This window comes from Corapipo altera, unplaced genomic scaffold (genome assembly GCF_003945725.1).
Source record: "Corapipo altera isolate COAL_440 unplaced genomic scaffold, ASM394572v1 62, whole genome shotgun sequence".
In the NCBI taxonomy this organism is placed as follows: Eukaryota; Metazoa; Chordata; class Aves; order Passeriformes; family Pipridae; genus Corapipo; species Corapipo altera.
Window position 1 is genome coordinate 11532776 of NW_020884894.1, and position 21963 is coordinate 11554738.

The 21963-nt window shown below is 44.3% G+C and overlaps 1 protein-coding gene across 6 annotated transcripts in view; it reads right to left on the reverse strand.

The window, feature by feature from the left end:
* Positions 1–2304: 2304 nt before the first annotated feature.
* The window catches only part of NUP93 (nucleoporin 93), a 77377-nt gene continuing 57718 nt past the window's right edge, over positions 2305–21963 (reverse strand). For 5 of the 6 annotated variants that reach the window (XM_027646472.1, XM_027646470.1, XM_027646473.1 and 2 more), the window contains 16 exons: positions 20740–20829; positions 19256–19395; positions 17048–17180; positions 15906–16063; positions 14348–14513; positions 13444–13537; positions 12269–12460; positions 11910–12036; positions 11725–11797; positions 11354–11398; positions 10492–10608; positions 9730–9848; positions 8388–8505; positions 7934–8017; positions 7032–7160; positions 2314–2545 (listed from right to left, as the gene is read on the reverse strand). In XM_027646472.1, the coding sequence (XP_027502273.1) occupies positions 2435–2545; positions 7032–7160; positions 7934–8017; positions 8388–8505; positions 9730–9848; positions 10492–10608; positions 11354–11398; positions 11725–11797; positions 11910–12036; positions 12269–12460; positions 13444–13537; positions 14348–14513; positions 15906–16063; positions 17048–17180; positions 19256–19395; positions 20740–20829 (1896 nt within the window). In that variant the 3' untranslated portion in view covers positions 2314–2434. Of the gene's footprint in view, positions 2546–7031; positions 7161–7933; positions 8018–8387; positions 8506–9729; positions 9849–10491; positions 10609–11353; positions 11399–11724; positions 11798–11909; positions 12037–12268; positions 12461–13443; positions 13538–14347; positions 14514–15905; positions 16064–17047; positions 17181–19255; positions 19396–20739; positions 20830–21963 lie in introns of all 6 variants that reach the window. The other variant, XM_027646471.1, reaches the window with a different exon arrangement.

Consider the following 21963-nt stretch of genomic DNA (forward strand, 5'->3'; position numbering starts at 1 on the left):
CTGGGTTTGCCAGAGCCAGGCCTAGGCATGGAGCTGGAACCTGCCCCACTGGGGAATGTGGGAAGATGGATGGGCTGCAATGTTCACCACCTGCACAGACCTAAGAAGAAATCACAGGGCAACAAGCAATAAATTAATTCCAAACATCTGTGGCCTCTTCTGTAATACCCACAAGCCTGACTGAAACAGGGCCAGTCTTACCTTTCCAGGGTTAGTCTCAGGACTTAGACTCCCTGGGGTTTATTTCCTCTGTCTGTCCATCACAGAAGGATCACCTTGGGTTTGGAAAGCATGAGATAATTCAGAATCTGATTAGCTTAAGAGGGACCAGAGGCTAGAGCCAGGATCACTGGGCACAGAGGGAGCAAACTGGGCACAGACATCACCTCTCCCTTTCACCAACACCCGTGAGGGCTGAGAAGCACCAGAAAGCTGCTACAGCTGCCCTTGAAGGGGGGACAGAGAAAGGGCAACGTGGTGCTTACAGGAGGTCCCCAGGTTCAACACTGGACATCAGAACATGCCAGTGAGGCAGCACAACCACTCTGCTGAGCAGGGGATGGGCAAGAGACAGGAGAACAAGGTCCTGCAAATGTTCATGTTAAGAGCTGAGCCCCAAAGGACCTCTGTCCCCACAGGAACAGCAGAGCAGGGACAGGGAATTCCAGTAGGGAAGGTGGCCTTCACCCTTCCCGACTCCAGCAGATGCTGTCCCTCTCCTGCTCAGGTCAGTGGTTGCCTGAGGACAGGAACAGACTCGCCAGACTCTCTGTACATGAGCTGGTTTGGTGCTGGGAGTGACCCAGGGACAGGGGCTGAACACCAGCCAGGAAAACACAGGAGCAGAGTCATCCTGCAGGACCGTGTGGGTGGCAGCCCTGGCCCCACCAGGGATGCCCACAAGCATCAGGGATGGTGCCTGTTCTCTCAGGGACTGGATCAACTGTCAACTGAGACATGCCAAGAAGCATTCCCACACAAATATCCCAGAAATGTTAACAGCTAATACAGCTTTCCACACTCACCTGTTGACAGGGTGTTAGGCAGTTCCACCTCCCAGCCCCAAATGACTCCTTGGTAACTCACCAACTCCCCTGGACTCGCAGGGGTTGTCCAGGTCTCAGCCTCAGGTTGGAACAATCCTGGCCATGCTGCAGGAGCACTCTGTGCCAGACACAATCCCTACCTCTATCTGCTGGGGGTCCCAGCAGCTGGGTTGCTAATGCTGAGAGACGTGGGCTGCTTCCTGTCCAAAAGGTGGACAAAACTTATGCTACAACATTTCTGGTGGAAAAAGCAATTAGGAAATTGTCATCAAGTCAGTCAGATATTCCTCTATCCCAGTCAACTTAGACACTGCAAAATGGGGATGAATTGTCTCCCGTGACAGCTGTTAACATACAAAGGCTGAAAGCAGCCCCTACGTTTTGCTGCCTGTTCTGCATCCCAAACTGCACATGTTCTATATCCCCTAATACAGGAGGGTGAGACAGCAGCAGGGGAGCAGCACATGCACAGGGAACAGCAAGAGTAACCACCAACATTCCTCACATTTCATTCCAAGGACAGGCAGATACATTAAAAAAGAAAAGCTTCTACTATAACATGCTCCCTGGCCTTTCACACTTATTTAATTGTACCTTGAAACATTTAAAGGTAACCATTTTTAAAGCTCCATGCTTCAGTGGGACTCGGGTTTCCCACTAAACCAACAGTAATGTCACCCCCACACTTGGACCTCTCTTTACAGGGAATCACTTTGAATGCATCTGACTGAAAACTCAGGTGCTGCTCCCAAAAACCTCTCCTACCAAAATATACCTGTTTGCAACCCAGGTGCTCCTGCCAGGCTTCAGCAGAGCTCCAGGATGTGCAGAGCTGAGACATCTGGGACACCAAGCTGGGAGTTCACCCTGGCTGAGGACCAAGGAGCCCCTGCAGAGCTCCCCTGCACTGCAGCAACACATGCAGCACACAGGACAGGGTGATGGACTGATGGCAGCTCACGGGGTGGGTGGTGCACCAGCGACACATTTTCAACACTTAACATGCATTCAAAACCCAAAAAACTCCCTAAAGGTTCCCAGTTGTATGTTCATTAAGCATTAAATCAAAGTTTTCTTCTCCACTTCCTCTTCTGTTAGAAAACTGCTCGTTCATTCACCTCACTGCTGCAGAGACTTCTCCCTCTGCACAGCCCATTAACTAATTAAGAATAAATTTCTAAATGCAAACCAATCGAAAATAAAATTAACAAAAAAACCCATAAAAACACAAAATGAAAATGAAAATGTCAAAAACAAATATCAAAACCAAAGAAATTTATTTCCATCAACAAAAATACAGAATACAAAATGACACTGGTCCCCAGGGGCCCTCTGAACGTACTAAGGACAGGCACAGGCTGCTGCAGCCCCGAGCCAGAGCTGCTCTGCTAATTCATAAGGATCTCCATCTGCACCAGTCTGGCGTTGGTGTCTCCTGAGGTCCTGTAGGGGATCATCCCAGCAAACATGATCAGGGCACGGGCCTGGGACTGAAGTTGCTAAAAGACAGAAAAACAAAGTGCAGTTACTTTAGCATCAGAAAACCCACAGGAGTTAAACATTTGCCTCTTGAAACAAGCAAACGTAATCTTTGTTTCTCAGAGCTGCTCTCTGGACAACCAGTCTCTGCATTTGGAAGGAAATCCAATTATTTCCTTTTCCGACCATTAAAAGCATGTTGAGTTGCCCTTTTGCTTAAAAAATAATCCCATTTATTTGAAATTACCTAAGAAAAAACATTTTCAGCAATGTGGGGTGTTGTTGCACTGCAGCAATCTTGTAATTTCTGCATGAAGTGGGCTTCCCCAGGGCAACAGGATTCTTTCCCACCTTGCAAAATACAAAGTTGATCCTGCTGAAATGCAGCATTAATGCTGTCAAAGCAGAAGTACTAGAAATAAACAGGTGGTGCCACACACACTTGGGGATCTCCAGCATCACCTACAACATACCAGTTTCCTCAAAGCAGGGGTACCAAGCACACAGAGCCCTTCCCCTGAAGGAACCAAACCCTTCTTGCACACCAGGAGGCTGCAAAACAGCTGAGGGAATTCTGGAATAATTTGTTTCATTTGTTAAAACCCTGAGTAAATTAAAAGGAAAATCATGGCAATGCCTGGTAGAAGTCAGGAGAAGACAGAAAGCCCAAATCTTTATGGAAAACTATTTAGACTGCTTTGATTACTAACAGGGTTTTCTTCTTAAATATTAAGCATCTCAAAATTACTGTACTAGAAGATCCACTGTTTAAATCTTCCTTTCCCCTACTGACTGCAGGGAAAGCTGAAGGTGCTCAGGTTGCTGTGGGCACATGGATGGTAACTCTGACAGCAGGAACTCACACCATCCCCAGTGCCCCTCTGGCCAATTCCACCCCTTTTTCAGAACCAGTCTGTTATTCACTGGCCACAGAGAAGCTTTGGAGGCTGATACTGGACAAGCTGTGAGGGTTTTCCCAAGACTGACCCAACTGCTAAAATGTCCTGGGACAGTTTCTCTCCCAGCACTGGCTACTTAACAAGGTGGCCTGGAAACGACTTCCAGTCACAGTCGTATTTCCCCCAGTCTGCTTCCAAACGTGGGGTTGTATCATTATGTCTGAGCTGCTGCTTTTCAGAGGAGGTCAAAAGAGGTGGGAGATGAAAAAAAAAAAAAGCCTGTCAAGGTGTCTGACTCTTTGGAATGAAAGTATTAAGAAACAAAGACTCTCACCGTGACTAAGAAGGGCTGAGGAGCAGTGCAGGTTACTGTTCCCTTTACCTTTACAGTAGCAATGACAGCTGGCCTGTTTTTAAAAATCAAAACAATACTTTGGGAAGAATGAACAGAGGTTTGCAGAGGTTAAGAGCGGCCTGGAGGTCTAGATGTTCTATTGGCTGTAATTACTTAACGAATGTTAGAGTTACTTGCAATTTTAAATAAGAGCACAGATAATAAAAAAAATAGAATTCCATTCCATTCCTGACCTAATTTTGGCATCAAGATAACGCCCTGGGGCTGCTCCAGAGAGTTCAGCACCCTGGCTCAGGGTGGGGAGCTTATGCCACTGCTGTCATGCACTCACAGCATCTGGGTCAGGGCCACCACCACAGCCACAGCTCTCAGCACTGCAGGCTGGGCTCACTGCAATCTCTGCCTAAAATCTGACAAAATGGATCAGCCCAAGTGGGACAACACTTTGCTCCCTCGTTCCCAAAACTAATTAATGTATAAACTTAAAAAAAAAAATTTAAAAAAGATTATTTAAAACACAGCTTGGGTGATTTCATCCCAAAATCAACAAAATGCATAAATGCCAGCTCTGACTCCAAACGTGATCCTTTCACTTGAAGTCCATTCCACCTCTGAAGGGTCACAGGAGATGTTTAGCAGAGAGCATTACTGAGTTCAGGGGGCTCCAGTACTCCAGTACTCCTCCTACCCATTCTGCCCTTGCTGCCAGGTCCACACTGCTCCTGCCAAAGCCCCCACTCACTGCAGCAGGGTGAGCAGAGCAGTCCTTGGCACCTGAGGGCAAATTCAAGAGCTGTGTGCTCCTACTCCAGGGAACTCTGTTCCCTAATATGTGGAATAAGCCTCAGAGTTACAAATGGCTACTATCTCGTGTTTTCTTCTGATGAACAGAAGATGGATCTAGAGAAAATCCAGGAATTTCAAAGGCCTATTCAAGGAAAGGTAATTTTTCACTTGTGTTGTCTACTGGGCAATGTGCTGAGATTGTTAAAGCTTCTGAAAGAGCCCGATTTCCCCTACAATTTGCTTTCCCAGAGGAAATGGAAAAGCTGCCCTTCCTCCAGGGAAGTTCAGAAGAGAAATTCTTGTCAAGCACAGCATGCTGAAGCTCGTGTCTGTGATCTCTGTTCAGGTGAACGAGATTTTGCTGAAGAAACACCTCCCTCCTCATGTTTGGAATGCCCTCATTTCTTTCCACTGCTAAAACCACCTGAGCTGCTTCCCAGACATGGGAACTGAAGCAATCCAGATTCCCTGCTCCTGCAGTCCTGGAGGAAATTCTTCAGGGTTAAAGAAAAGGGGAACACGAGCTAAAGCTGTTCTTACCCTGCCTTCCACGTGCCCATGCCTGGTTTCTCTGCACATGCAAATCTTTAGGCAGGCAGGAGCTACAGGGTGAGAGGTTTTTTCTCCTACTAATCCTACATTAGCAGATTATGCTCCCCTGTGACACTGCAGTCACACAGCTGTTCTCTTATCCCCTCCCTGACAGCAGAGGCAGTGGGCACTTGTCCCCTCTGATGGCTGAGCACAGCTTGTACTGCACACAGAGATCTGGGACTCAGAACCCCCCTGTCCCCACCATCACTCACACCCTGCTGCCAGGGGATCCCACCCCAAGGCCAGGAGCTTGATTAACAAAGCCTGAAGCCTGAAAAGAAGAAAACTTCCGAGGGTTTTTAGCAAGGTACATCATCAGCTGATCTCCACAGATGAGTGCAGAGCTTGTTTGAGAAGCAGTGCTCACACGACGTCAAGGTGGCTCCTTCCACACAAACCTCTGCCAGCAGAGCTGCTAAACCCATCCCCAGCTGGCCAACAATGCTCATACTGAGGTGACACCTGACAGCACTGCACCCCTACAGAGATGGTAAATGCTTCTGCATGAGGCACAAGACTGAAATCAAAACCAAAACAAACAGCTCACTTGGAAAGCAAGGAACTGGTTGCTCAGTGCCAACCTTGTGAAGGCACAGAGCAGGTAACACATTGCCTTAGCCTGGGACTTCACATGTGTAGAGTTTAAGGGGGGAGAAGCCCAAGCAGCAGGCATCCCTCTGCAGTGCTGCCAATCTGCAGTACAAGCACTGCTGTAAGGCAGGATCCTGTAGCTCTCACAGGCTGCACCCCAAAACCAAAGATGTATCATTACTCACACCTTTTGTTTTCTTACATAACTTAAAAATGCTACTAAGGCCTTTAGCAATATTGCAATTTACAGATCAAAGGCACCTTTGCAGCTGACTAAAACCTGGAATAAAGCTGGCTGTGCCCCAAGTTGGTTTTCACTCTCAAAAGGAGTTGATATTTATTTTCTAATCTGTTAAGACAGAAGGAATGGTTTGGCCTTGGTTTCCAAGTGCCTGCAGCAGCTTTAGCTTAGTAAGAGTTACAAGACCAAACCCAACAACAGTTAAGCTGAGAACCCCTCTGCTCAACCCTCATGTTGACAGGTGAGTGCCCACAAATCTGGCTGTGCCCTTTGAACGATGCCTGTTCTGCACCTTGCAGAGGTGGAGGCTCCTGTCAGTGGGCTGGGGAAACGCTTCTGCACCAGCTGGAGCACTGAAGTCAAACCCACTGTTGCCACCCATTTCTCCAGGCAGCCAGACAAGCACTGCTGCCCACTCTGCTGCAGAGGCAGCAGCACAACGCTGGCAAACTGCTGCCATTCACCACTGAGATCCTGGTGCATTCCCCAAGGACATTTGGAAAACATCAGCCCATGTCACTACAGAAGCAGGCCAAGGAGAGGAGTCAAGGAAGGCCTTTCCACCAGAAATGGGCACCTACTCAAATGGAAGGAATGGAAATCAGGTGCTTGAAAGCAACAGCTCAGTTGTCACGGTAGCAACACCAACCAACACAGAGACACTGCACTGTCCCCATCTGTTTTACTATTTAAGACCCCACCAAGAAGTAACTTGCTTTTTCTTGCTAGTGAATATATAGGTGTAATATCCCCATTAGCTCAGTGCCATTTAGAGCAGTATCATAGACTCCAAATGGTTTGGCCTGAAAGGGACCTTACAGGTCATCCAGTTCCATCCTCTCTCTACACAAAGCCAAAGGTATCAGAGACCAGCCTTGAGATAAAGTAACTAAGCAAGCTCAGTAGTCTGAGACTCTAAGTAGCTGAGCAAGTCAAAACCAAAGGCCATTAGAGATTCACAGTTATGTGAAGCCCAGTCTCTTAAAAGCAGGGAACAGGATGCAGGAAAACTCCTCAGACAGTGAGGATTACATTCTTACCGAATCTCTGTCCTCCATTACCCGCTGAGGTCTGGCAGGAGTGGTTGGGCTTGTGCCTTTCATCCTCTTATACTTGGTGAATAAAATATTCATGGTTGCAAGCAGGACCTCAGATAAATTGTGCTTGATCTACACAAAGAAGGGAGAAAAAAAAGACACATGGCAGTGAAGAGCATGTTGACAGAACCATTACCCTTGCTATGCAGAATCAGAAAGTCAAACAATGACAACTATGGCTGATATTTACTCCTGTAACAGTCATACCTGTAATGGTTACCCTGCTGTGATTGCACCATCCAGCACAAACACTGCCCAGAGCTTTCAGACAGACATGCACAATGGCTGCACCTTCATGTTTGACAGCAACAGGTCAGACAAACCCCAAAGTGCCTGAATACAAAGAACTCTAAAGCAGCCAAATACACACAAACACTGCCTAAAAGAGAAGTGTCATCCTCCAGTTAAAACAGTTCAAGAGTAGCAACAGCCTTCCACTGTGCTTCATCTGCTAATACACAAAATCCAGAGTTCCTCTGATTTAGAGGGAACTACACAAACACCCTGCAAATGCTTGGTGACCATTAGGAGCATGGGAGAACTAAGTCACCAGCAAGCTAAAAGTGTTCAATATTTTTAATTCTTGGATCAAACTCAGTAAGTTCAGGGAGACTCAGGCAGATGCCTTCTTCAAAATGGAGACAGGATTTCTGGGCAGGGAATTCTAGCACTTGAAAGAGCAGCACAGAGGAGAAAGTTGTAAGCCAAGAATCTACTTGTACGAATTCAGAATAATCTCATCCTATTTCCCAGCTGAAGAATAAGGATGATGAGATGACAAGGCTTTAAGATCCTTTTAACAAAGCAGAAGGCTTTTGAAAGCTAAAGCCCAAGACAGAACTTACTTCATCGCTGAAATTCCGGAAGGCAGCAACTCTCTCCTTGACGCAATCTTGGCTAAGAGGTACGAGCTTCAGGCGTTCAATAATCTTCAGAAAGAAAAGCAGGAATCAGGGTAGATAATCAGTGTTCTATGTACCATATACTAATAAAGTGTGGCTTTGAAGCGTTAATGAAATCGTCCTGGTTTCATTCAAGAGAAATAATTTCATTGTTAGTTATTGGTTTATCTCCTTTGTTGAGCAGCAAGAATATTTTGTTCAATGCCTATAAAATAGCCCCAGAAAGATCTTCCTGTTTATCAAGCAACAGGGAAGAAACACCTTTTTAAATTCCTACAGCGTTGCAACCCCTTCTAACTCATCAAATATAATTTTTTTAAGTGATGTTATTTGAGACATTCTGGGCTTTCAAGGGCATTAGGAAGGCTACACTTCAAACAGAACTCTCGCAACTTACATCAAAGGCCCTGTCAACGTGACCAGCGTGATATTCATCAAAAAATGTGATTAAGTCTAGCAGAAGGTAGAACGTGGAGTCAATGGATTTCTTTGCACTTATCCCCTGCGCTTTGTACCTGAAAGAAATTGTTTTACAGTTTTATTGTGCAAAATGGCAACCGTTTATAACTGTGCTCCTGCAATTCTTGGAAGCGGAGACATCAAGCACAAGGACAGAAGGCATTGAACAAAGGACAGCTTTCATATTCCTTAACCAGGAGGCAGAATTTTCACAGGTTGTGTGGCTTTTTAAAAATACTTTTAATCACTTCCCCTTTTGCATCAAATCCAACATTTGTTTCCTTTTACATGTTTACACGTCCCACATTCATGGGGAAACAGTGCCAGGCAACAGAGACCTGCAAGGCAAGCTCTGTACAAGCATATTTAACATGCTGTTTTACAGCAGACAATCCTCCAGCACAACTCCCTGCTTCAGGCAGGAAGTTAAGACTTAAAGATGGATTAAATGCTCCTGCAGGCTGTCTCCAGCTCCCCTGGCTAGGGGATGAGCTGGAGGGCTGCCTGCACCAGGTCACAGAGGAGCTCCTTCCTCAAGGTTTAACAGTGGTGCTGCAGAGGAGGAAGCCAAATAACCTCTTGGCCTCTCCTGCTGGGTGTCTCCCCTGTTCCAAAAGCATCCTAAGAAGGCACAGGAGGAATGTTGCACCACTGCAGCACCATCTGCAGAAGGGTCCATGAGGAAAAGCCCTCTCTTACATTTAACTGGCAAGCAGATGCTCTAATCAGAACTGTTCTGGCTTTGCAGTCACTGAGGTTTGCAGCTGTGGGTGGCATTATTGCACAGTAATATTTAGTGCTTTCAAACAGATCAAAGCAAGTAGCAAACCAAAGCCCATTACAGCCTTTGCTGAAGCTTTAACTCAAGCCATGGGTTTAATTCCCTTTAATGTCTGCCACCAAATCAGTCTCTCACTGAGTCAATAGAGCACCAATTTTCACTCAGTCTCAGTCTGGCTAAATGAGGGAAAGGTTGACTAGAAGGAGTGACTGGCAAATGGCACTTGTCAAAACAAGAAAGGGAAAGGTCTCTGGTGGAAATCAATGCATGTCTGTATTTGTCTTCCAATTTCAAATGCCAGCAAGTGGGGTTGGCTTATTTTTATTCTCTCTGCAGCTGAAAGGTTGAGGAAAACCAGTGAGACATTTCTCACAGGTACCCACATTTTGCTCTAGTAAAATACAGGAATTTTCCATGGCAGTCACTGTGACGAGATACACCAAAAGAGGATGATTTAAAAAAAAAAATCACAAAGTTATTTTGCCTCATCCAGTCTCACCTCTCAGCAATGGAATGGGCCATGTTCTTCAGCCGCTCCTTGTTCGACTGGGGAGTGCTGATCTGGGGAACAACTGGGCTGAGGAGCTTGTTCATCAGCTCTAAAACTTTGTCAGGGTTCTGTAGGTATTGAAGTGACACACAAATAAAAGGAGCACGATGGGACTTGGTGTTTTAATCTCATTGAAAAAGCAGAAGAGTCTCATGCAGTAGGTGCTCAGTGCAAGCTCAGGGACACTTCCCTCCCAGAAAGAGTCAAGACCATATAAGCTACAAGCAACATAATGCTGCTGGCTCATGTGAAAAAGTATTTTCCCCTAGTTTTTCTCTAAAATAGTGTCTATGGTTGAATCCACTTTTATTTCAAATGTATTTCAAAAGGAAACATGAGTACTCACTATAAAGCCTAACTATTTTAGACTTCAGTTCAACATCCATGAAATTGGAAGAGTATACTCCAGGTAAATAACTTCACCAGACAGAATAAAATCATGCAGGAGGCAATCACTTCAAAAGATTACATTGATCAAGAACCAGAATGTCCTGAATCAGAATCCCTGGAGTGCAATCCATCCAGGTCTGCTCACTAAACCTCCTCTCTATGCAGCCAATGGCTCTGCTCTAACAGCAGCAGAAATAAGCTGCTTGAATAAGGGCAATTCAATCCCTGAGATGAAATTTAACCTCCTAATCACAGAGAACGTTTGGAAAGAAAAACAGTGAAGCTGGTACACAGTTAAGGCAGCACACAGGAGATATTTACCTTTGCAAGGTCATAGAGTTTTGCAGCTTCTTCAAACAGTCCTTTATTTTCTGCTGCAGAAGCCACTTTGTTAATAACGGATTTTGTGTCACTTGTAAACTTGTCTATCACTCCAGGCTAAAGAAGTGAGACAAAAATAAAAAGAGAGAAAAGAGAAATCAGGATGCTTAAATACTTCTGAATATTCTGTCAAGGCAATGAATATTTTATGTGTTGGCTTATGATTAGAATGGCCTGTACATTTCCATGGGAAAGTGCAAAAGTGAGACATTAAAATTAGAATGAGCTCTTGCAAGAGAGACTTTCTCCAAAGCAGAGTCAGCACTGAGACATCCTTGGTTTCTATTTCACTCAAAATGACCCAGATAAAATAATTCAGAGTTTGAGCTGTTAATTGCTGATGACACATTCCAGGGGAGAAGAAAACACAGAAGACCTCAGCATATAACATGCTGGGGCTCCAGGGAGGCTGTTTGTTTATACTGCCATGACAGGCTGCAACTGAAACCTTACACAGTTAAAAGCAAGGGCAATAAGAATTTTAAAACAAATAATAAACCTGTAGAATAAAAGAGAGGGAAGAGTCAAGAATATCTGGAAGTGATTTTACTGTAGTTGAGCATGCAAAACGAAGACAATCACCTAGAACAATTTATTTTAAACTTAAGATTTCTGGTTTCACACCGAAGTGTAAAATATTTGTAAAGATTATCAAGTTACCTCACTGCTTTTGAACTGACAAAACAAAGACATCTGAAAGAAAATCCTGTCAGAAATAACTGTCCCCCATTTATGACTGCTTTGGAAATCACACATGCTTTGTGCTTTTTATGTAAAATATAAACATAAATTGTTAACTCACCTTCCTACTACCATCTTTTTCCAGCTTTCCAAGAATCATATCAAACTATATCCACACAGATGTAAAGAAAAAAGGAAACAAAACCAGAGAGATGAATTGCATGTATTTCACAACATATTTGCTAAATACAAAGGTGAAGTCATGGATGAATGAAAAACAGTGACCATTGTCAAAGCATTTGTAACTAAATAACAGGCAAAAAGACATGATCAACTCTGTTAAATGTATGGTCACTGCAAGACCCTCCAACACCTGGGTCTGCATCAGGCACAAAGGGTAAACAGCTGTTAAGGCTGTCCTGTCTAATAAAGACTTTAATGAAGAAATGACTTTCAGCTTAACTGAGGAAGGCAAAGCATGGCCAAACGTACCTCTCTGCTTTCAATTACTATTTCACTAACGCAGCGCAGGAACATGTTCTCTCCTTGGCTGTCCTTCTCATTTCTACAAAAGAAAGAGAAGGAGGAAGGCACTGCTGTTTCTGAGAACTTTCCAGATAAGAAAAATGAAGCAGTAATAACGAGGAGAAAATCTAGAGACATATATTAGCTCCTACCTGAGAAAGTAAAAATACTGCAGAGCTTCCCTCGGGTCTGTTGATTCAAACTTACGGGTGTAAAGCATCAAGAGCCGCGCAAAATTGAGACGTCTGACACCAGGAGGGTCCCCAACTTCATGGCTTACTGCAAGGTCAGAAACAACACTGTCACAGAATGGAATGCCAGGAAAACTGATCTTCATCTGAAATCGGTCAGAACCACGATCCAGAGCTCGAAAGGAACTAAACCAATTAACTCTGATGAGACTGTTCCGATAAACGCTCCTTGATTGATTGATCCCACAGACCTGCAGTGTCTACAGGGTACTCTGGGGGCTCACAAAACATTCCTTTATTGGAAAATAAACAGGACTTACACAGCTGTGCACTCTGGCCAGAAGATTTGAGGAGCAGTTTTAACTCGAACAGGACCAAAGCAACATGAACAGCGTGACAGCGCAAGCGCTCTGTCCGGAAGAGAAACGCGATTGCAGCTTCAAACTGTGCTGTCAGGAACAACACTTGGAAGTAGAGGAAAGGTGGCTGGTTCACTGCAAAATGTGATTCACCTGGAAAAGAACAAAACATGGAGCGTTTTCACATCGTTTTCATGGCTGTGCCATCAGAGGTGACCGACAGTTCATGGCTGTTCACCCGGTGCCAACCAAAATAGACACAGCACACAGAACTGAACTCCTGATCACACATCAGTGGCTCATCTACAACTGCTCCACTGCAAATTTATCAGGAAAGATCACAGTGTCTTTTCAGACAACAAACCATCAGCTCTGATAGACTGCAACAGATTCTCTAAAGATCACAACTTTTTGTCTTTGTTTATATTTCTGCTAAGTGGTACAAATAATGTCAAAACCCCTGATTTTCCTGCTCAGTGACACCAACAGTAGCTTACTGTATTTCTTTTCCACACAATTTTGTATGAGTGTTAGTGATACTACAAACTAGAAAGCTGGGGAGAATCAAAATCTATGTGTTTTGGATCGTCCAAGTGACTTAATTTTGAGTGACTGGAAGATGATTAGAAGAAAAGGTACTCTCTTGAGCTGTGGATGTCTAAGAACTTTCTGAGGTCTAAGGAACTGTGACTTGGATACCCAGAAAATTACTTGAAATATTAATTTAAGGGAAACAATGAACATCAGATGCATACAGAGAAAAGGCTTGGAAAGACATGCCTACATTAGGCAGTGATTGCTTTTCTGTTCTGTATTCCAAAAGTTGGAAGTTCTGCTGAAGACTTTGGCACATTTATGGTGAAAGAAAGCAACCTGCAATCAGGTACGGATTAAGGAGAAACAGCAGCAGTATTGTTCACAGATGGGTATTTACTCTCTGGATTGCTGGGAACACACCAGACTTATTCATCATGTCTTGCTGAAGTCTGCCATTATTCCAGGGAAGCAGGCTGTCCATGGACACCCTGAAGATGCCTGTCAGTAGTGGAGTCTGGGGTTCATGTAACAATGATTGGAAAGTGCCCTAAGAAGAATAGCACAAGTCCCAGGTAACACATTCCTCTGTGGTTTCTCACCATAGTCTTCCAGCAGCTGCTTCTGGAACTGTGATAACGTCAGTCGGTCCTGTGGGGAGCTTGCACCACCATCATCAAAACACACTTGGTTCAGCTAAAAAACACACCCAAAAAAAGAACCACAGTTATTTCCCCCTGCACAAGGAATGCACTCAGAAGATATTCATTCCATCTGAAGCCCCTCCTAGGATTTGACCAACTGCCCAGAAACTACTTCTAGTCACAACGTCCACTGCTGGGAAGCAAAGATTCCTAATGCAGCAGCAGCAGAAATCCATGCAGATATAACCAGGGGGTTCTGTATCTGTCCATGCCATCAGACTTCAGTGCTGGGACTCTGAATACTCTCAAAGCAATAATTAAAAGCAGCACTCCTTAGCCACAAATACAATATTATTTTAACAAATACATCATTCTACCCCCTCTTTCTGATAAAGGTGCCAACCAGTATCTGTCATGCCCCCACCAAAGCTGTAAGGACTCCAGAGACATTGGCAGCATTGTCTTTGGTCAACTGACACCGACATTTCAGACATAATCCATCCAGGAAGGAGAATTTAAAGAATCCTCACTGTAGCAAGCTAACATTACTTGTAAAAACAGCTGACAAAGATCAGTGTCAAATGAAGAACATGGCACTTCCAAAGACAAGTGTACCCAAACTAACACCTGATAGTACAGAGGGCAACAGAGCAGCCCTGAACTCAGGTTCCCAGCCCTTCACTCTCTTCAAGATCAAGTCACATACATCACACTGATGCAAAACACCAAGGAGCAGGTTTTCCCTACCCTAGAAGGGAGGAGGGTAGCAGAGCAGTGCAGAAATGCAGTACCATTTATAACTGTTCTTTAAAAAAAAATAAAAATCCAAAGACCACCACCACAACCCCAGTATCACACTCACTTTTAGCCACAGATAATCTTCTGTTTTATCAGCAATTTCACTCTGGTTGTCTGTAATGTCACAACGGCCAATGATACAATAAACAGCCCTTTTGTAGGGGTCAGTGTTGTTTCTCAGAGCTCGTCTGTAATGAAGGCGCAGTTTGTTTTCTGTGGCAGGAGACAGTCTGAGGAAAAGAAAAGATTGAAGGAAAAGACATGAAACCCATTTTCCCTGCATAAGGCAACCTAGATATAAATAACTGTAAATAGGTGTGTATTTGCAGCAAAAGTATAACAACAGTAAGCACTGGCTGGTATTTGTTGCACTTTCTATTTATATCTCTAGGTCAAAAGTTTGCACACATGAATTTAAACACATAATTCAAGTTATGGAGGTTTGTCTTCAAATACCCATTGCAGGAAAAACAAAGTAACCATATGACAGTGTCTTCAGGGGAACATCAATACTGTGGTAAATGAGCTATTTTTGTCCGACTCTGCTATTTCATAATTTCAGAAAAAAAAGAGCTCACAAAGTCTTTGGAACTCTTTGGGTTAATAACTAACAAGTGAGCAGGTCATTATACCATGAAATCTTTTAGGAGAGATACTTTCATCCTTGTTATTAACTACTGTCATAATGTTCTTTGTCATTCTTTTTCTGGTACCCTCTTGTAGAGAATTTTACAGAATTGAAACAGTGAAGTGTTCTAGACAAAGACATTGCCTGTCAAATCTGTAGGCAGAGCACCTTTCCATAGCTGTAATGAAAACAAAATAAATCAATTATACTGTATCTCATTAAAGTGCTTATAATGAAAACAATGACAATACCTTCCCTAAAGTTTCTGGAACAATCCTGATATAATGAGCACTCCTAGATACTCTACAAAACAGGCTCATTTATAGAAGAATAACATGGCTTACACTACTTGGTAAATGGCACTTGGACTTTTTTTCCTTTCAGTTTGTTTTGTTAGCTTGCAACTGTTTGCAACCACACCAGAAGTAGTTTGGCCAGTGGCCTCTGCCCAGTGGTGAACAGCAAAAACTGGAAAAGGAGAATAAGCACAGGAAAGAGGTGACTGTGAGCGCCTCTAAAGGCCTAACAAACACTGCTTGCTTTTCCTGCCTGGCATTCTTATGAAAACAGGTGTAGTAAAAAGTGTTCCCCAAAGGAAATTCAGCTAAAATAAGCAACGGGGGAAATAAAGAGAGACAGGATTCGTGACAGCAGATTAAGTCTGATCTATTGTATGTAGTACCCCACTGTTACACAGGGCATATCCTCCTGTAAAAAGGCAAAGCTGCACCACACTGTATTATTTTTGAAATGTAAATTTTTGCATATTTTTCAAACAACTCTTTCTCTATTGAGATTTTTAGACTTCAAAGCCACAAATTAAAATATGCAAGCTTCTTGTATGTAATTTAGGTAGGTGATATAAACAAACACCAGGCAGCCACCACCACCAGAAGAGACCTGAGCTCCTTGCATTCCCACCGAGCCACTGATTAATTCACTACTCCACAGCAACTCCCACCCCTCACAAGGATCTTTCCTCGTTCCCAATTACCTTCTGTCTTTACTGTGCATGTACTCCTGGAACCAGGTTTTAAACTCTCCCAGCTGGTGCTGTGCCCGTTTCACCACGTGCATGGCTGCAGTCAGATCCCCACAGCGCATGCAGTAGTAAATCAGTGCCCACACAGGATGCCCCTCCACCTCACCATCCTGAAAAGAAAGCAGGAAATACTTGATTTTTTTAAATTATTTTTTGCCTTGTTCATTATTTCTGCCTTTATACTCACACTCTAATTTTGCTAAAAAATTCTGTTTGTGTTACAGAAGCCAGAGGTTATAATGGTTAAGTCCTGTGAAAGCTCTGTACATCTTAGCAGTGAAGAGTGTGGCTCTTCTTTGCTTGCCCAGATTTCAGTTCTGAGTGGGGTTCTGACAATCCCAGAACTTGCAAATGATATTCACCCCATGCAGGAGGAGGATTTGTATTAGACCTGATACATCAAAACACTAACTTTAAAATTAAAAACATTTTTACTGAAACAAAGATACCAAGCTAATCATAGATCTCAGCAGGCAAGAAAAAGACAGCAAGACTTAGCTGTGTGCTCTATGATGTTATAATTTATTATTTCTTCATTTAACTTTTAAATTTTATTTTTCAACCCAGCCTGCCTATCTGCTAATTTTGTAGATGCACAGCTACGCACTTTCCACTGTATGGAGGTAAGCAGGGTTTTATTCAGATTCCTAAATAAAAGGCTTAGGCTACAACTCAGATGAATTCATTACACATTCAGTTATCAAAAACTGGTGTCATCATCTTACAACAAGTATAAAAAAAGAGAAAAAGCAAAACAGGGAGATAAGGTTACTGCTTTTTTGAAACATCATAGTGTATTTTAATACTCCTCGGTTGATCTCTAAGATGACCACCCAAACAGACCATGATTTCTAGAATTCAGAACTCAAACTACTGAGCACCATGTTTTGTGACCAGCTCTGAGTTCAGAGTGACTTTGTCTACTGTCTTTCATTTTCCTAATGAAAAATTCCAGAGAAGGAATAAGAGCCTGCTACACCAAAAGCAGCTTAAACAATAGAAAAGCCACTGGAGGCTGCACCAGTTTCCCATCTGTACTGGAGCAATCAGATTGGTGTTATCATTTTAGCTCAGCGGCTGAGTGAGGGACAAACCTGGAGCCCAGGGACAGACGCCGGGAGTTTGATGTTCAGGAAGCTGCGGACTAGTTGGTAGGTCCCTGGGACTCCACCCAGCTGAGCCTGGTGCAAGTTTCCAAAGACTGTCACAAAGGTGTAATTTTTGTAACTGAAAAACAACACAAGCAAAACCAAACATGAACAGACTGAAATACAGCTGCTACAAAAACATCCAGTGCCTTGCAGATCTGATAGAATTAGCAATTTAAAGCAAATTACCTTGATGTTCCAACATTATCATCACAATGGAACAAACAGCAAACATTGCTGTCAACTTAGGAAGATCCCTGTATTCAGCAGTCTCAAGAGACACCATGTTTGGAGGCTGTGGACTGCTCCAGGTTCAACTCTGTGTTCTGAATTTCCTGTTATTAGGTTTTCATAGTACTAAGTTAAGCTCAATTGTGTAATTGGCAAAAAGCCTTTCCATCCTAATGCTTTAGCTCTCAACCCTATCACTAAAGAACAGTTAAACACCATAGATGTGTTTGTCTCTCTTCCCTGCCCCATGAAAAAATACTATCCTTGGGGCTCTGGACTTGCCAGAAGGAAATCCCAGAGAAAAAGGGAATTCAGAGAAATACAACTGGTAAAAGCAGCGTTAAGAACACCTTTTAAAATAACCCATCAAAGCATTTGATCAAGGCAGATCAATTCAACAAATACTAATGTTTAGAAGTAGGAGTCTGAAAAATCTGTACCCTAAGGGAAGACCTATGTAAGCAGCAGCAATAAATGCCATGAAGTTCGTTCTTTCTCTGCAGCACACAGTAGACTCATGCCCCATCAGGCTATAAAACTGAAAGGCTATGCTAAACACAGGCAAATATCAGAGTATCTTGATAACTAGAATTATGGTTGAGTCAAGAGCATGCTCCTCAGGGCTTAAGATCACAGTTGTTCCAAAGCAACTAATGCAGGAGCAGCTGTGAGTGGCATTACATCTCCTCGTGTACCAGTGTACTGGTGAGGCATGGAAACAGTTCAGTATTAGACAATTCCCTCTTGGAAAGGAAAACTCCAAAGCCAGGCTCAGGGTTGTGTGTCAAGGCTGAGAGGCACAATCTTCACAGTTGGAAGGGCTGGGGGTGAACTGTACGTAACTCTTTCAGTTAGCAGTTAATGGCACCGTAAAAATTCAGCAAGTTGGATCTTTGGCAAATCAGGATAAGAGTCACTGGCTGATCACACCCCGCTGAGACCAAAGAACTGGGACCAGGAGATCCTCCAGCTGTGTCAGCTCCTCTGTGCACAGACGGGCACTCCACCATCACCCCTGGGTGACAGGAGCACTGATGAGGTGTGACAAACAACTGTCAGGGCCAAGGAGAGCCTGTGCCAGGAGGTGAGAGCATCTCTTCCCAGAGTGCTGTATGAGAGCAGAGCACTTTCCATGCTCTGATGGCAGATCCGTGTCCCCATCGAGTGCCCACGTCCTACACTGCAGCCACTGCTGCATGGGCTGAACGAGCCTGTGGCATCACATCCCAGCTACCAGAGACCCTGCACCATGCACACGTGCAGGGGATGGGTAATGCTGCCACCCAGGGACCTGGCTTTGGGCAGTCCCACAGCCTGCAATCCTCCAAGCACTTTCTCAGTCAAGGAAATTAGGCCCCCATGGTACTTTGCTGATACACGCAGCAAACCACCTCCTGCAGCCTGAAAATCACTGCCACACGTCTCAGCTTCAGCCTCTTCACATTTTCCTAAAACTTTTCAGTGTGGAAATGGCACGATCAGAACCTGACTCATTGCACTGGGTTGACCCCAGTGCTGTCCTCACGAGCTGCTGAAAATCAGCAATCAGAAAATGAGCATACAGAAAAGAATTTTTTTTTGCAGAAGGGAAATGGATCCCTTTCCACAAGTGAAAAATTTTCACATACCACTGTGCAGATATGGAATATTTATAAGCAACATAGAAGAAAGAATAAAAAGTCTTTGCATCTTCTAAACAACCTCCCCATGGATTCAAGACCTTTTTAATTAGATCACTCTTAAACTAAAACAGCTTTATGTTCAAGTGGCTGCTCTAAGCCCTGCACAATAAAAAAGACAGGCAACAGACACTGCTGTGAGCAGCACAAGGTAGCTGACTTCTTAACATGCACATCACAAAGTCATTCTGGCTGGTTATTAGGGAACTTTATTAAACTGTGCCCCCCAGAGCATTCCCCTTACCTCTGCTCCAGGTAGTGCAGGGCGTGCCTCACAAATTCCATCCGCACCTCCATGTTGGTCCGGACCTTCAAGGCATCACTGGCAGGAACCAGGGTAACATCAGTCATTTGTTTCACCATGGCCCACATCTCGGAGATGTTCTACAAAGAAGTCATTCCACACCTCAGCAATTAGTACAGAACAAACAGTCAACACTGTTTTGAGCTACATGGTGTTCTGATGCTCAAGGAAAGCATAAAAACACAAGAGTAATGTAATCTGAGAGTTGTACTGGAGATACTGGATGCAGTCATGAAGGTAAGCTGATTCTGTCCTGCAGAATTCCAAATTTCACAGGCTTTTCTGCATAATTCTTGTCCAAGAAGATGGCTATAAACATTGTACTGGCAATTGTCACCTAGGATTGACAATTATTTCCAAAACTAGGCTGGGTACTTGGTGCTTGGCCTCTTGCCCATTTCCAGTTCACACTTTCCACTCAATAAATCCCACAGCACCATCAGCTTTTCTTGTAAGCAATGGCTCTGGTTGCCTTTGGAAAGCTGTAGATCAGCTGTGATAAGAATCATCAAAAGGACACTGATCACTTGGACAAAGGCTCAGTTATAAATACAGGTTGAAAACCATCCAGGTCTGCTTATTCACAAGGACAAGATCATATCAGTGTCTGCAGGACTGAGCCATCCCTGCTGAAACGGCAAAAGACTGAGAACTAACAGCTCTGTTCACTTGGGCAAGGGCAGCTCTTTGATCCTCGTGCTTCAAAGCAGCAAGAACACCGAAATTCACTGTGCTGTCCCTTGAAAACAAACAGAGCTGTTCAGAGCAAAGATGCACATCTGCAATTCAGATCCCATTTTCTGAGGCATTTTCTGAACAGCTTCTTGCTCTCCCCATTTGCACAGGTTTTCCATGGCTCGACCCTCCTGCAGGATTCTCCTCCAGGTATTTCTGGAAGGTGGCCAAGTTTGTGCATTTGTTTTGGGTTTGGGGGGGATCAAGGCAACACCATTACAGGAATAGAAAAAAAAAAAAGTAGGCAGATCATTGGTTTAAAGTCAGTCCCAGGGGCTTTATGCTTTGCTAGGGGAGCCTATTTCAGCTCTACCAGAGCCTGATTGAAAACCCTTCACCTACAACTAAATACCTTCAAACGACATTGAGAGACTACATTTGGAAAACCAAACCAACAGAATCTATTTAACATTAAAAGCAATTTTTTCCTCCAACAGCTTATCACTTATGATGGGACACCAGGGTCGTTTCTTCCTCACTGTGTTAAGAAATTTTCACCATGACCAGCTTCGTCACAGGTGGGCCCTGCTGCAGCAGAGAAAATTCCAGCATTGGCTCTGTGTTTTCTGTGGAGCCACGCAATTTTTTTTGGCAATATCAGTATTTTTCCCCTGATGTCAGCAGGCTGTTGTTAATCACAGCTGAAAACAGATTAAAGGCATTTCCTTATGTTAACTCACTGGCAGTACCTTATCATCCAGTCCTGCAGTAGCAGCACAAAGGTCCACCAGGTTAGGCTGCAGATGTCCATTCACAATCTTCTCGTTATAAATATAAATCTAAAACATAATTAAAGTAAGCATGTTTAACAACAAGTATTATGCCCCAACCCCTTCCCAGCCACAGCAGCAAAATCCAAACCAGGCTTCCAAAGCAGTGCCCCCAGCAAGTCCCTCTGCTTCCCTCCCACATTAACTGGTTCTAACCCAGCAGTGGAGGAACCAGCCTCAGCCTCACCCGAGCTGCCACAGCACCCCAGAGCCCCAGGCCTGCCTGAGGGCAGGCAGCTGCCCAGCTGCTCAGGGGTTCTGGATGCCCTGTTAGACTAATTGCAGCTAATTGTTCAAGGACAAAGATTCAGAAGCGACCTGACAACTAGATGGCTGTGATACTCCCCTGTAAGGGGCTGCCTCCTACCTGCTGACATAAAAGAAACAGGATTTTGCTGGTTTGTGGCAGTACTCAGGGAAATCTGAGACAGGGAAATGAACAGAAACCTGGCCCTTCAAAACCTACCCTTAAACATATACCCTCCCCCCCCTCTGTTTTAACTCTTGATTTAATTTAGCTTCATCTGCTCTTGTTTATTCTACTCTCAGCCTAAAGTCAGTCCACTATGTCTGAAAATAATCATTCTCAGTGCTAGAAAGGCAGTGCCATTGTACTTTAACTCCCTTTGTCCCGCACTACTTCAGCATGCCCAGTGTGCAAACAAGATGCAGAGCTCAGGACTGCAACCAGAGTGCAGCATCAGTGCAATCACATCCAGGAATGTCACCCTGTTCCTGCGAAACGCTCCGAACTGTCCGTGAAGAACAATTAATCACATCAGTGTAATCAAAACACACTTCACGGCTGCTGATAAACCAAAGCAGCATGAACTGCCTGATCTCCAGGTCTCCTAACTCCCCACTGAAAGCACAGGAGCCCCATAGAGGCTGCTGACACCCAGGTATTCTTGCACTCCAGCAGGCTGACGTGGAGGAGAGCTCAGCCAGGCCAACTTCTCCAGAGGGCTTGCCAGGAGCATTCAGTGACTGCACCAAGTGTTCTGGTAGCAGAAGCCTGGCCACAAACACCTCGTTTCCAGGGCACATGGCAGCAGCCTGTGCACAGCCTGTGACCTGCCAAGGGCCACCTGCCAAGGTGGCTCCACAGCCACCCCAGAGCCAGCACTGCGAGACAGGCTGGGT